General features: G+C 41.4%; 1 protein-coding gene across 10 annotated transcripts in view; it reads right to left on the reverse strand.

Annotated features, from left to right (window-relative positions):
- EPHA5 (EPH receptor A5) overlaps positions 1-13067 on the reverse strand; it is a 197037-nt gene that overhangs the window by 41509 nt on the left and 142461 nt on the right. For 5 of the 10 annotated variants that reach the window (XM_032997735.2, XM_032997730.2, XM_032997726.2 and 2 more), the window contains 3 exons: positions 9287-9411; positions 6306-6465; positions 2147-2249 (listed from right to left, as the gene is read on the reverse strand). In XM_032997735.2, the coding sequence (XP_032853626.2) occupies positions 2147-2249; positions 6306-6465; positions 9287-9411 (388 nt within the window). Of the gene's footprint in view, positions 1-2146; positions 2253-6305; positions 6466-9286; positions 9412-13067 lie in introns of all 10 variants that reach the window. The other 5 variants (XM_032997734.2, XM_032997732.2, XM_032997729.2 and 2 more) reach the window with 1 other exon arrangement.

The following is a 13067-nucleotide window of genomic DNA, read 5'->3' on the forward strand; positions in this document are numbered from 1 at the left end:
CTTCCCAGTTTAGGAGAAGGGTCAAAAATATCAAAATGGACCAAGAGCTCAGCTCCCTGTGCCTGCCCCTTCCCATACATCCAGCGTGGCACCATGAAGAAGCTCCCAGCAACCCGCAGCTGCCCTGGGGTCCACGGAGAGAGGTGTGAGTACAAGGTAGGAGGATTACGGAAGCAGCAGAGGCGGCGATAAAACTCTAGACAAAGGAGACAAGGGCTTTGATAAACATGCCAAGAGACAAAGAGCCAAAAGGAAGCACATCCTGCAAAGACCATTAGGGCAAAGGACAGAGGGCCGTAACTAACAAGAATTGCTGAAAAATGGTGCAGGCTTTACAACTGCTTGCTTGGACCAGAGAGGGTAGCAGGAAAAATTAGACCTGCAAGGGCACGTCCACTCCAAAGGGGTCCCAAGTGCTTGCCAGCGACTGTGGGAAGAGCAAGAGCTGCTGGTTGCCACGCAGTTGCGATTCCTTATGGCCACAGAGGGGTGTATGTTCCTCCACCTGCAATTCACCACCCTCAGACTTCTCCTTGCAGAGGTGCCTGGCTACATCCACAGCTTCCCTACGGCCACATGTGCATCCTCCTGTGTGCATCCATAAAAGCATGCATCCAGGCTGGGGGAGGCCAAAGTCCACATCCCCTTGCTCTGTTCAAGGAAGGATTCAAAAGCGCCGGTCTTTAAGGAGAGACTTGAACTCCTGCCTACAGTGTTCAGAACAAAGTTTTTCTTGATACAGCTTCCCTGTAGCCCCTGATGTGAATGGCCTGTAGCCATTCACACACCCCCACCACTGCATGCTTCTCGTGCAGGCAAAAGCATTTATTTTCCCATTTTTAAGCCCGCCAAGTCACTCAAAGCAGACAACAGGACCTCAAATGGCTGAGCTGGATGAGACTGTCAGTCTCTGTCCTTGAGTGGAGCTGAGTCTGGCAGCACACTTACCTTTTAAGACAGAAAATAACTGTGTCCTTCCATGGATGGCTTATGCCTGAGGACAGAGCTGCTCGGCCTGGCTGGATTTCACCACATGGTATTCACAGACTGATACCCTACCTCCTCTGGGAAATAAGACCCTCAGCCAATATGTTTAGTATCAGCACAGTTCCTGTGAGTATCTTGTAACCACTCTTAACACTTACAATATCCTGTAATTTACAGCCACCCTGCTAGACTCAAGCTTAAGACAGACCTGTATCGTGAAAGCAACAGTGGGCTGATGGGTACCTGAGAAGCATAAATTTTTACTTTGCACTGAAAACAAATTCAGTTTTATCAGTAGATGCACCTCACATTGCTTTGCATGAAGGATGTTGCATTGTTTGACTACTGCCGTTAAAAAAATGTTCTAATACACATGTAGTGTATGAAGAAAGTGCCTTGTGTGCTGGCTGCTACACAAATTTAGTGCTGCAGTACAAACTGATCCTGATACAAGCCAGATTTTCCCCCAATACCACAATCCCTTGTCCACCAACAAGTTCCATCTATTTCCATTAGAGCTGTCAAAGATGGTATAGCCCAGGCTTTCATCACTTGCCTATGTTTAAGCACATGAGAAGTCAATGGAATCGCCTGACAGTTTGAAGCTGAGTGTCTCCCTCTGTGGGGGGGAATTTTCTGTGCAATTTACTAGTGTGTGGGGAACACATTAATGTCCTACACATGAGAAATGAAATCCAGACCTGACCAAAACTTGGGGCGTTTGGCCATTCGGATGGGTTTCTTCTCTTTTTCTTTTCTTTTTTCAGTGTTTTCCTGAAGTCAAGTTTTCCCTGTAAGCAAAGCCTATTCCAAGATTTGAGTGCAAACATATGGGCTTCGGGATATTTTACCTGTAATAACATGGTTTATTTATTTTTAAAGGAATGTGAAAACACTCCTGTGAGCATCACGTCAAATAATCAGGGCCAGTCTATACAGAGATGAAAATCATTGGGAAGTGAACTACATCTGTGAGCAAGCCTTTGCCATTCCTGCCTGTCCAAACGGATCAATCAGCCCACCCTCGTGCTGTTTTACAGTGCTACCACTCAACAGCTTCGTTCACATGCTGCTTTCACCTAAATTGTGCTAATCAGCTGGTCAGAAAGAAGTTATTACAAAAGTTGGAGAAGTATAAATACACAGCTTCTTTTCTTACCTTCCACTGAGAAGGAAACCGATAACAACAGCCAGCAGAATGACTCCCACTGTTACAGACACAACAATTATAGGAATCTGGCTCTGGTCGCTGGATGCAGCTACTGCTGAGATGAGAAACAGAAAATGGAGATTAAGGTTAAAATGATAGTCAGCACTCACACGAGTCTTTCTAGTGAGGCTGCTAGTGAGGTTTCAAGTCTTACCAGCTTGTTTCTTCTTTTACAGTTTGTGTTTTCCCCCTTTGCTGTCTGTTTGTAGTTTGAAAAGGAAATGGGCAGAAAGAAACAAAACACACATGCAAAACCATGCCAAAAACCCAACAAAATCAAATTTCATCACTGAACTCAGAAACCAAAGTGTTGCAGAATGCAGCCTTTGAGTCTGCAAACTCAAGTTTTTCTTCCTGGGTTAGCTGCATTAGAAATCACAGAGGTGAAAGATGAAAACCCAACAGGTTCCCATTTGCAGAGAGAACATTTATGGAAAGTTATTGTTAAGAGACATAAGCAGTATCTCTGAGATAAACACCTTTACCTGCACTTCGCAAAGCTATAAACAATTAAAAATTAACTCCTTGTGGCATCTGTATCACCTGTCCAGAAGATTCCCTCTATAAAACAGGAATTTGCTAAGACACATACACTGGTTGGTCTTTTTATTGGGCAAGGGAAGCAGAACTCTCCCAGCCAATGCCCTGTAAAGAGCCCTCCTGCCAAAAGGCAGGAGATAAGTCCTGTGATAAAGATGCCAGCAGAAAGGTCAGGAAAGCTGTTTGAGAACTGGGTTTTGCCACAGGCTAAGTAGGAGCAGGTGGGCAAGCTCCTGCAGCCTGTAAAATGGAAATGCTAACACCACTTCTATCTTGTTTATCTGCTTTGCACTGCAGGGGAAGGAGCCCATCTCTCCCCAGGGGTTTGCATGTGGGGTTCCCTAAGCAGAACCCAAAGCCTCCTCACCCTGCCTTCACTGCCAGCTTATTTAGCTGCATATATTTAACCACCCTGTGGTACAAATCTGCCTTCCTCCCTGCAAAACCAGCTCCCTGGCGTAGGTGCTGCTGCTGTGCAGGGAAAAACCTCATTATAGCTCCTACCCTCATGCCAGCCCCGAACGAAGCTTCTTCCACCCCGGGGAGCAGCAGGAATCAATTGCACATTGAAGAAGCCTTTAACTAAATGATTGAAGTAAAAAGGGGTCCTTAGCACAGGATTAACTTTATGGAGGCTATAAAATAACTGAATATAGACCCATATTAATTGTTAAAGGAAAAGAAAGACGAAAAGGTATGGCATTAAACATTGATCTGCAATGGGTTTCAAGTAGCTCTTTGTACGAGAGCTCTCCAGTGCTCAACAGTGAGTGGCGCGGACCCGCTACAGCAATGTAAATGATTTCAGAAGGATTGGCCGCAATATATTAAATATTTAATGTTAACTGCTCCAAACCTGTGCCATCATCCAGAGATTTTATTAGCCTCACGAATATATGGAGGCTCCTTAACATGATGTTTTATTGCTTTCTTGACAAAATAATTAAAAAGTAAAACATTTAAAGGAGAACATTAAGCTGTGACTGGTGGTTTTTTTGCACAGCTCGAGGGATGGGGAAATGAGATAAATCCTGCTGTGACCTATGGCAGCTAAAAAGCCTGAATTCATAAACTGAGCTGGGACCTTGCTACCATTTAAAGCCAGAAGGGGGACCTACATTACCCCTCATCGATTTGGTGACATGTTCCCACTCCCACCCGGCTGACCAGCTGGATTAGCTCACCAATCCATCTGAAAACCATCTTTTGGCAAGTCTAGTTTTACCACTGCTAGACAAACTCAGTGGCATCTGGGAAGGAGGACAGCAGCACGTCGATACACCCAGCAACAGCTTCCACCCAAATAAAAAACTTCCGTTGAAAAATACAGCCTTGGCTGCATCGCTGTGCTTTGCAGAATGGCACATGCAGGCAGTAGGATGTAGAAAAAAACCCCCAAAATTTGGAAAAAGAGAAATGTCCCAAGCAAGTCATGGCTTCACCGCTAATGCATTTCTCAGGCTCTTGTTTCATATTTCCGCCAAGTGTATTAAAAAGAACTTTACAGAAATCTTGCGAACTGGAAACAAAACCTGTTGTTAGGTCCAAACTATTTTGGAGGCTGGTTTTGATTCTCACAACAGTCGCTGAAAGGTTTTCATCTGTGCTTGAATCAAACTAATTTGCTTTGGCTTTAACAAGAGGTTCAGATCTGAACTCTGATGTAGCAGTGAGATTTTGATCTGTGCTTGCCTTCAGATTCTCTGGGACATACAGGAAAGCAGTGGGAGTCTGGTCACACTCCTGGCACTAATACTGGCTTTATATAGGGTCTTGGAAAAAAAAAAATCGCTTTTAAAAGGCTTTAAATGTCAAATGGAGCTGCATTTTGCAAGATACTGAGGCTTATGTTGCATTTCAATTCTACCAAGTGTTTAAAAATCTGGTTAGGTCCTGCTTCGGCCAGAGCTCAAGTCCAACAGAGGAACAGTTCCCAGCTCCCAAACTGGGGACCATGCAGTAGGTATTGCCCCAACTATGCTGGCAGCTCCTTAGTATCAGAGAAGTGCCTACTCCTCTGTCTTTAAAATGCTAAAAACACTGGGGTACAGGTGTGACTAAATGACTCAAAGGTTTCAAAGTGTTTAAAGATATTTCCATGTGATGTCCTCAAAAAATCCCAATTAACACAGATACTTACATGATGGGCTTTATGGAAGTGTCATTATTTTTGGACCAGGATCATAGTTACCAACAGTACTGGATCAAATGTGCATATATTTCCTGTATTATTTATTAATAGTCTGGAACACTATTACTCAAATGACTCTAAACTAGAAACTTTCCAACTGCAAAAAAAATTTGCTTATTATAATACAGAATAACTTTTGGCATAACATGATTTTGTTGCCACTTATAGGGCACGATTAATGGTTAATACAGTAAGAAATACATTAAATAGACCATTTTTATTGCATTTATGTTTGCATCATGGTGCAATTTGCACTGTATTAGTTCAATCACTGGTTCCACAGCTACATCTGCACACACATAATGATTCCTTTAAAATTCAAAGGTAGCATGCATTGAAAAGACAACTTGGCATCTTCTTCTCAAAGATGATGAATTTTAAATGAACGGGAGTAACAGTAATCACAGTATTGACGAATTTAAGTTTCCAATTAAAACATCCAGAAAATAGGCTCCTTTCCACAGGAATGAAAGAGTGTTTCCACCACAAAATTTCTCTTCCATGCAAACAGTATAAAAAATTAATAAATGACAGTTGTATAAGATGAAATAGATAGGACATATTTTCTGAAGGAGAAAACTACCTCTGACACCTCTGCAAAAATTTGGTAATGGGGACAAAAATGATTTCACCACAGCTACGCCTCAACACAGGGGAAAGAGCAGCTGAGACTCTGCATGCCTCAAGAGTTCACTCTGCCACAGAATCTGCTCCAGAATCCAGATCTGGATGATCGGATTCATTAAAAAAAAAAAAAAAATAATTCAAAGCCCACAAATTTGTAGCAGGCCAAGCAAAAGTCCCGTGCCTGCAGTGCACATTTTCCCCATTTCTGATCACAAGTCAAATTCCTTTCCTTAAGGCTGTGGCACTGCCAGCCAACAGAAACCATCTTTCAACTTGACAAGAGCTTACATCAAAAGATGCTAATGCTGGTTCAATTATTCCCCTTGCAGAGAAGAACCATTTCAGGGATTTTTCACCAGATGCAGATATTTAAGAGAGCTCAGCATCCCCTGCAGACAGCCATTAAGAGGTGTGGAGGAGCAGGTCTCATCCCCATCCCTCTTGAGAAGATAGCCCTTGTCCTCTCTTGTGTCACCTCTCATAAATACAAGATTTTTCTAAGCAGGGAACACTATGAATTTCGGAAGCCTGAAGACATCCTGACTTCACCTCCTGCCTCACCATGTGGGCCGAGGAAGCAAGGAGAGGTGTGTTCATCTGTCTAGTGCTTGGTCATGATGTGCCTGATGCTTCCAAAGTCAAGGGATGAGGCCAGGACAAGGAAGAGCTCTCTGCAAAGCTATTGATCCCCTGACTTGTTTCTGGTACCCGTTCCAGAGACACTGGCTGGCAGTAATTAAAAGGACTTACACACTGGGCTGGTTTCAAACTCAAATCTTCGGCTGAAGCCACCGTAGCCTGCAGCTGTCCGGGCTCGGATCTGGAAGACGTACGCTGAGCCTGGTTTCAAGCCATCTGCAGTAATCGTTGTCTCTTTGGATTTGATGATGGTGTAGCTCGTCTCTTGGTCCTTTTCCCAAACCCCCCCAAAAAAACCACAAAGTTCACACACACAAACAGTGGTTTTCAGAGAAGACAGACTCTTAACAATCCCCACAGCAATGTCACAAAGGATGACTGAAATACACATTTTTGAGGATCTCTGCCTCAAAAGCCCCTCTCTCAAGGACCTTTCTGCAATACAAAATGTGAGATTTGATTTCTTTTTTTAATCAATGACTAGGAGGTATGAAACAGAGTAGAGTGACTTTCCACCCATAAATGACAATGAAGGGACCAATCTGGCATCTGCAGTAGGAGCAGCTTTCCATTGCTCAGGATGTACATGGCCTGGGGCAATGGAAAGGTTCATCCTACAGAGATCAAACCCAAGACATGGGGAAGAAGCAAAAAGTTCAAATGCCTTAGAAAGGGATTTTAATTTATACCAAAATGACTTCTCAGTAATGTAATCACTTCTAAAAGACAGTAATATATGGTACATTGTACAACTTTATGCTGGCATTTCTAGAACCACAAATTAGACTTTGGGAAAGGAGTAATAAACCAAAACTCCAGAAAAATGCCTAATTTTGCATTGTTTTTCTGAAGGAATGAACTTGAAGAAAAATTGCTGAAATAAATCTTCATTTACATCAGTTTCTAATATGAAAGAGTTTCAGTTCTTTGATTAAAATTTTACTCAAATGCTTGGTAATTACTCTTAGAATTATTTACTGTAACACAATCTAGACAAGAGCTCATAAATTAAGGTCTACAAACTTGGAAACTGTTTTATATTCACCATATCCTCTCAGATCCAAATTATTATGACGTAAACAGGAGTTCTTAGTAATTCCCTACCACGATTTCTGCATAGATCTTAGGATCTGAACTGATTTATATTTTTATTTTTTAATTTAATGGGCAACTTTGCATAGACAGTAATATGCCTGGGTAAGGTCCTGGGAATCTCCAAATTAGGATTACAGATTTTCTCATTTAAGCTTGTAGCTAGCCAAGACTGTTTTGGAGAAATGTGTATGTATATATACATGCCCTTTTTCTTTTCTTGTTAAGGAGTGATTTCTCTCAAAGGAATGTGATCTGACAAAACTAAATTTACCAAAACATTTAATATATTTCATTCTCATCCCTTGGAAATGAATGCTGCAAATCTACCCTAATAAAGAGCTGAACACCGAGAGAATATAAATGACAGTAGCAACAAACAAGAAGGATTAAGGACGGCAACTCAAATCTAACTCAACAACTGGTTAAAAAGCAGTAAGTGAATATTAGATCACATCTTTGCTTGTATGTCAGCTCAGTTAGGTTTTCAATACACTGTTGACTTCTGCAAACTTTTAAACACTTGCGCTTTCCTATGAAAAACACTAAACTTTACTATCAGCCTGAAAGAAATAAATTAAAGACAGCATAAACTCTGACTAGCTGTAGCTACCTCCCTATAAACGACTTGAAGAACTATTTACTGAAGCTATTTGAGGCTAGCTCTGGATCACAAATACAACATTTTAAGCCTTCCACGACTCCCAATTTGTTTAAAAACAAACTAAGTAAAGGAACCAATATATGGATTTATTTTGTTTTAATTATTTGCTCATTATCAAGGTTTCTAAATACTCATCTTCCCAGGCCACTCCACAGTAAGGATTCAGTGTGTCAGAATAGTCGTTCAAACAAATTAATAAAAGAACAAGTAATGGATTATTTCCAGCAATAGCATATCATGATTCTTGCTTTGTGCTTTAATCTTTTTGAAAAATCCCTATTTAAGCCACACTCATGTATCTTGTGCCCTTGCCCAAGCTCCCTCATCTGCAAAAATAACGTTGATTTTATCCTGATGCAGAACATTTCTGAAATTCTCTTCACTCTTTGCGTGGGCTGCTTGAGCAGGTCCCTCCCCATAGTCCGAGAAAGAAAAGAGGAGTAAGGACCAGTGCTGGTCCATGTTGAGTGTTTTCACCTGGGTCATAGACAAAACTAATGAAAGATCTTCCTTAAAATAGAAATTCAACCCCCCCAAAAAAGTGAATTGTTACTCAATTTTGTTATTTTCCTCTTGTTTTCATGTAGAAAGCCTGGCTGTTTCAGAAGAAAAAAGAACACCTTGCAAACCCAGGTAAGGCAAGAAACTGTTATTCTGTAAAACTCTTGCAAACCCGATTTCTGGAAATCTAGGATTTTCAAAGATCTACGGCTGCATCACTCTAAAGATTCTCTTTAGACAAAGTGCATTTGTTACCATTTTCATTTAAACTGCATTAATTTTGCAGGAAAAGAACAAGTTACCACTTGAAGACTGGGAGAGGTAAGTTTTGTAAGAAGAGAGAGTGTTTTCCATGAGATCAAGAGCAAGAGCTGGAAAACCCAAGCAAGCTTTTCAGCTAGGATGCTCTTCTTCACGTCAGAGCAGATACAATCTCTCTGCAAATCCTTTCTCCTCTCCTTACATGTGGATGCAAAATCAAGTGAGAAATTGAAATGCCAAAGGCAAGGGATAGCCTGATGTTTCCAGGAGGAGACAGACACTCAATCCCCAGCCCCTCCCATTTTTAACAAATGAGCAGGCTCTATCTTAATTTGATAAGGCCAGAGAGGAATCTGACACGCAGATTTAATGTATTTGTTCAAGAGAAGTGGCACACTAATGGAAAACAACACCCTCATTTCAAGTCTTCCTAATCATTTACTGCAAAATCAATCTGACATTGATTTATGCATAAAATCACTCCATTCCCTTCTATGACTCAAATAATTATAACTCAAAGAAGAGGACAGTAAAGAGAAGATACTTGGGATGCTCAGCAATCAGTCTGTCACACCTTTTCAAAATATTTGATTTCGTATTCCAGGATGATGCCGTTGGGTCGATCTGGCTCCTGCCAGGAAAGGGAGATGCTATTTTTAGTTATCTTCCCTTTTTTCACACTACTGACTGGAGAAGGTGCTGCAAGACAGGAGAAAAAGAACAGACAAAACCCATGGTTAGTAAGATGGTCTGTCCCTGCTTAGACAGTCCCCTGCTTAGAAGTCAAACTAGTCAGCACATCCTCAAATACAAGGCAATCCTCAGCTACTGCAGATCAGTGGGGTCTTCTTTTACCTTGGTGGTATTTAGCCACTTTTAACAACTGGACTCACACAGAATTTCAGCAGCTGAGGATCTGACCAGCAAAAGCCACCTGAGCAAAGTAACAACATGTACTACCATTGGCAGCTTACACATCAACCTTGTCTTTTCAAGCACTTATCAAACACAACCCCACACTTTGCCTTTTCAAATGTGTCAGAGGGCTACATTATCAGAATTACATACTGGTTATGTATTGCTTTCTTTCAGCTGCTCTGAAGATATGTATTTTTCAGAAGACCTTGGATTACATGGGCTCCTTCACTATTTATTTTTGGCTTGGACAGTAGTTAAAGCCTAGGCATCTTTCAGCCCCCTCCTTCCAGAAGCAAGGAACAGGGTAGCCAGGCCTTTAAAACCTTTATAATTCAATTGCTCTCCATAAATATCACTGGGGTGTTACAGCTCACATAGTGATGCTAATTCCTCGAAAATGGCAACTGTAAAGATTTTAATGGCAATCACGGTTCGGAAGCTTGCGGTGTGCTTGGGGAAGCGGCAGCATTAAAGCAGTTATACCAGTTCTGCTTATTATTTTAAGATGCAGCCCTGAAAGGTTATCTGCCCTTTGCAGCACACATGAGCATCAGAAACAGGCTTGATCCTTTGTTTTCAGTCTGATATCTGCAGAGACTTTTCAAGTTGTGGTTGTTACCACCCCCGCCAGCTCCTTAGCAAAAGTTGCTATGGGCAATGCAACCCAAACACCCCAGGTATTTCATGCCAGAGATTAGGAAACAACACTGAGTGAAAAGAAAATGGGATGGGAGAAATCCATAGTCTCTAATTTACAGGGCTGTGAGCAGCTTCTCTAGAGGGAAAAACAGCCGGTGTCTGGATGAGGGCCTTCAACCCACCCTCCACACAGGTCAGCTCTTGGCAAGGTTTACAGGGGGGATGGGGAGACCCACTGTAAAGACTTTTGTGGCCATATGGGGAACTGAGAACAAATAGCAGTAGCAAACAACCACATTTTATCTTCCAAAATGTATTTGGAACTATTAAAAAAAAAAAAAAAAAAAAAAAGGACTTCTCTTATATGCAGGACTAGCTAATTATCACAATACTAAAAAACCCCAACCCATTAAGTAAAATAAAAACAACAAACAAATTAATTTTGCCAGGTCTGATCTTCAGCCAAAAAGAGTAAGGGAAGAGCTCCAGACAATTATCCCTGGACTGAAGGCTAGCAGCAAGCCTTCTCTTTTAAATCAAGCTCCCCCAGTCTCTTTTCAGGCCCAGTTTTTCTCACTCCTGTTTACTAATCTCTCCCCCAGTTGGCTCTTGGAGGATCCTGAAAGGTGTTGGCTATTTCCATATTGTTTTCTGCTGGAGAGCTGGCATCAACCTGCACAGACAACACTCGCTTTTTAGCTGTGCATCCACCACCGTGCTCACAGATGCTGCACTGAGTAAGTAAAAGCCACCTTGACTTGAATGAATATAATTTTATTTATGTAGGCACTGCACAGTGATCACCAACAATTTTTCATCTGTAAAAGTCACCTTACCCTCAGCGATGTCCTCCACGATTTTTTGGGCTACGTGAAGGCAAATAACAACCTAGACTCACAATGCTAATCTAGTATAGAACTTTCCATTAATTAATCCAGGTGACTAAATATGCATTGTGCATGCATGTGCACAACAAATTGAGTTGTGCATGTGAGATATGTGGTCAATGCACATATGTATGGTCAGATGTGTTAGCCCAGAGAAGACACAGCAAGTAGCAAACTTCATTAAAATAGGATTAACTTCCCTTCTAATACAAAGTCAGCTACATGGTTTTCAGAAGCATCAGAAAACCAGTCTCACTGTGGGGTGGTGCTGCCAAGTAACAGCTGATTCTACAACCGTAGTTAAATAGACGATACTGATCACTTCTTATCATGAGCCACTTGGACGCTATATATAGGGGGTGGAGACACCACAGTACTCAGAAAAAGGGACCTGTGCCCCCTCAGGGCTGTTCTCCAGTGCCCCTAAATCCCTGCAGTGCCCATCCCAGACTTGCAGAGCTCTCAGCAGAGGTCTGGCAGGATGGAGAAAGCCAGAGCTGAGCATTAAGCTTTTTTAAATTCCTACTAGCAAAAGCAAACCTGAGAAGTGCAGCAAGGGAAGACCTCAGATTCCCGCAGTATCGAATACCTCTCAGGAAGGCGAAAACCATGCAGTTCTCAGTGTCAAGATTGCCTGATCAAATAATGGACTTTTCATCCACTTTATTGAGGTTTCCTGAAGTGTTTCTAGGATCAAGGCTCACAAGTGCTTTAAAAACAAGAGAACGATGCAAGTGTTCCTGAACTCTGCTGCAAAATCTTTCCCTGTGAGGTTCATCAAGGGGAGTTTAGCTCTTCTTCGTGTGCATCAGCACAGTATAACACAAAATGCACCACTGGTCATCCGGAAGTGCTGGTCAAACTCCCTACTCCCTTAAAACAGAGCATGCTCTTTAAAAAGCAGTGTGTAAAAAGCTTGGCTAGTTAACGGCTTCATGGACTTAAATCTCTCGTCATGCACATCTCTAACACATTCAATCGTGCCTCTGCAGAATCCTCTGCTCTACCAGGAAAAGGAGGGAAGATAAGAAAATGAGTAACCCAACTCTCAAAGTAAATTAGAAATGGAGTAACTGTATCCTTTTTGAATCTCTTTCAAAAGAAGCGTTAAAGTGTAACCGTGAGATAAAGGCCAATTAAGTAAATTCAATAAATCCCAGCAGTGCTGAGATGATATGGCAACTACTCTGTATCCTCAATGCACAGAGATTACGATGCTCTGAATTGAAGGAAGGAAGGTACAAGTATTTTAGAGGTTTTTTTGCCAAACAAAATGTAATCCAATCCGGGCAAGCAGACAAAGTCTGCAATCATTCCATCTTAAAAGCCTGCAACTGGATACTTTGTTATATGATCGCAGGAAAATAAAAGGATTACTTGAGACTTGCTTTTCAAAGGTCACTGCTTCTGCAAGGGCAGCATCCTCTTAATAGAAAGAAACCAAGCCATGGAGCACTTCCATTTGGAGTACAACATGTTAAAAAAATAAATTCACATAAGAGACAGGATATATAAAACTGTAATCTCCCATGTTTCTTATGTAAACAGGTGGAAATCTTGTTCAAATCCCTGCCTTGACACTAAAAAGAGTGGATGTACATCGTGAATTGTTCATAGGTTGCTTTACAAGTAATCTGCACATATGCATTAATCTCTCAGCAAGACACTCAAAATCAGGGGGTTATTACATCATTTATGTTTATGTTTGCCATTCACGAAAACAGCCATGCATGTGATGAAAGCAAACAGAAGATGTAACAAGGTGTGAAATTGCTAATGTACGTTTTTGTTTTCCTAAGACCAAAATTAATCAGGGAACAAGTAAAAGCACAGAAAACTGATTCTACTTTTTTTTTTTTTTTTTTTTTTTTTTCTGTTCTGTTTCTAACATTTCTTAATAAGAAGACATAC

This window comes from Tyto alba, unplaced genomic scaffold, assembly GCF_018691265.1.
Source record: "Tyto alba isolate M040663 unplaced genomic scaffold, T.alba_DEE_v4.0 Super-Scaffold_23, whole genome shotgun sequence".
Lineage (NCBI taxonomy): Eukaryota > Metazoa > Chordata > Aves > Strigiformes > Tytonidae > Tyto > Tyto alba.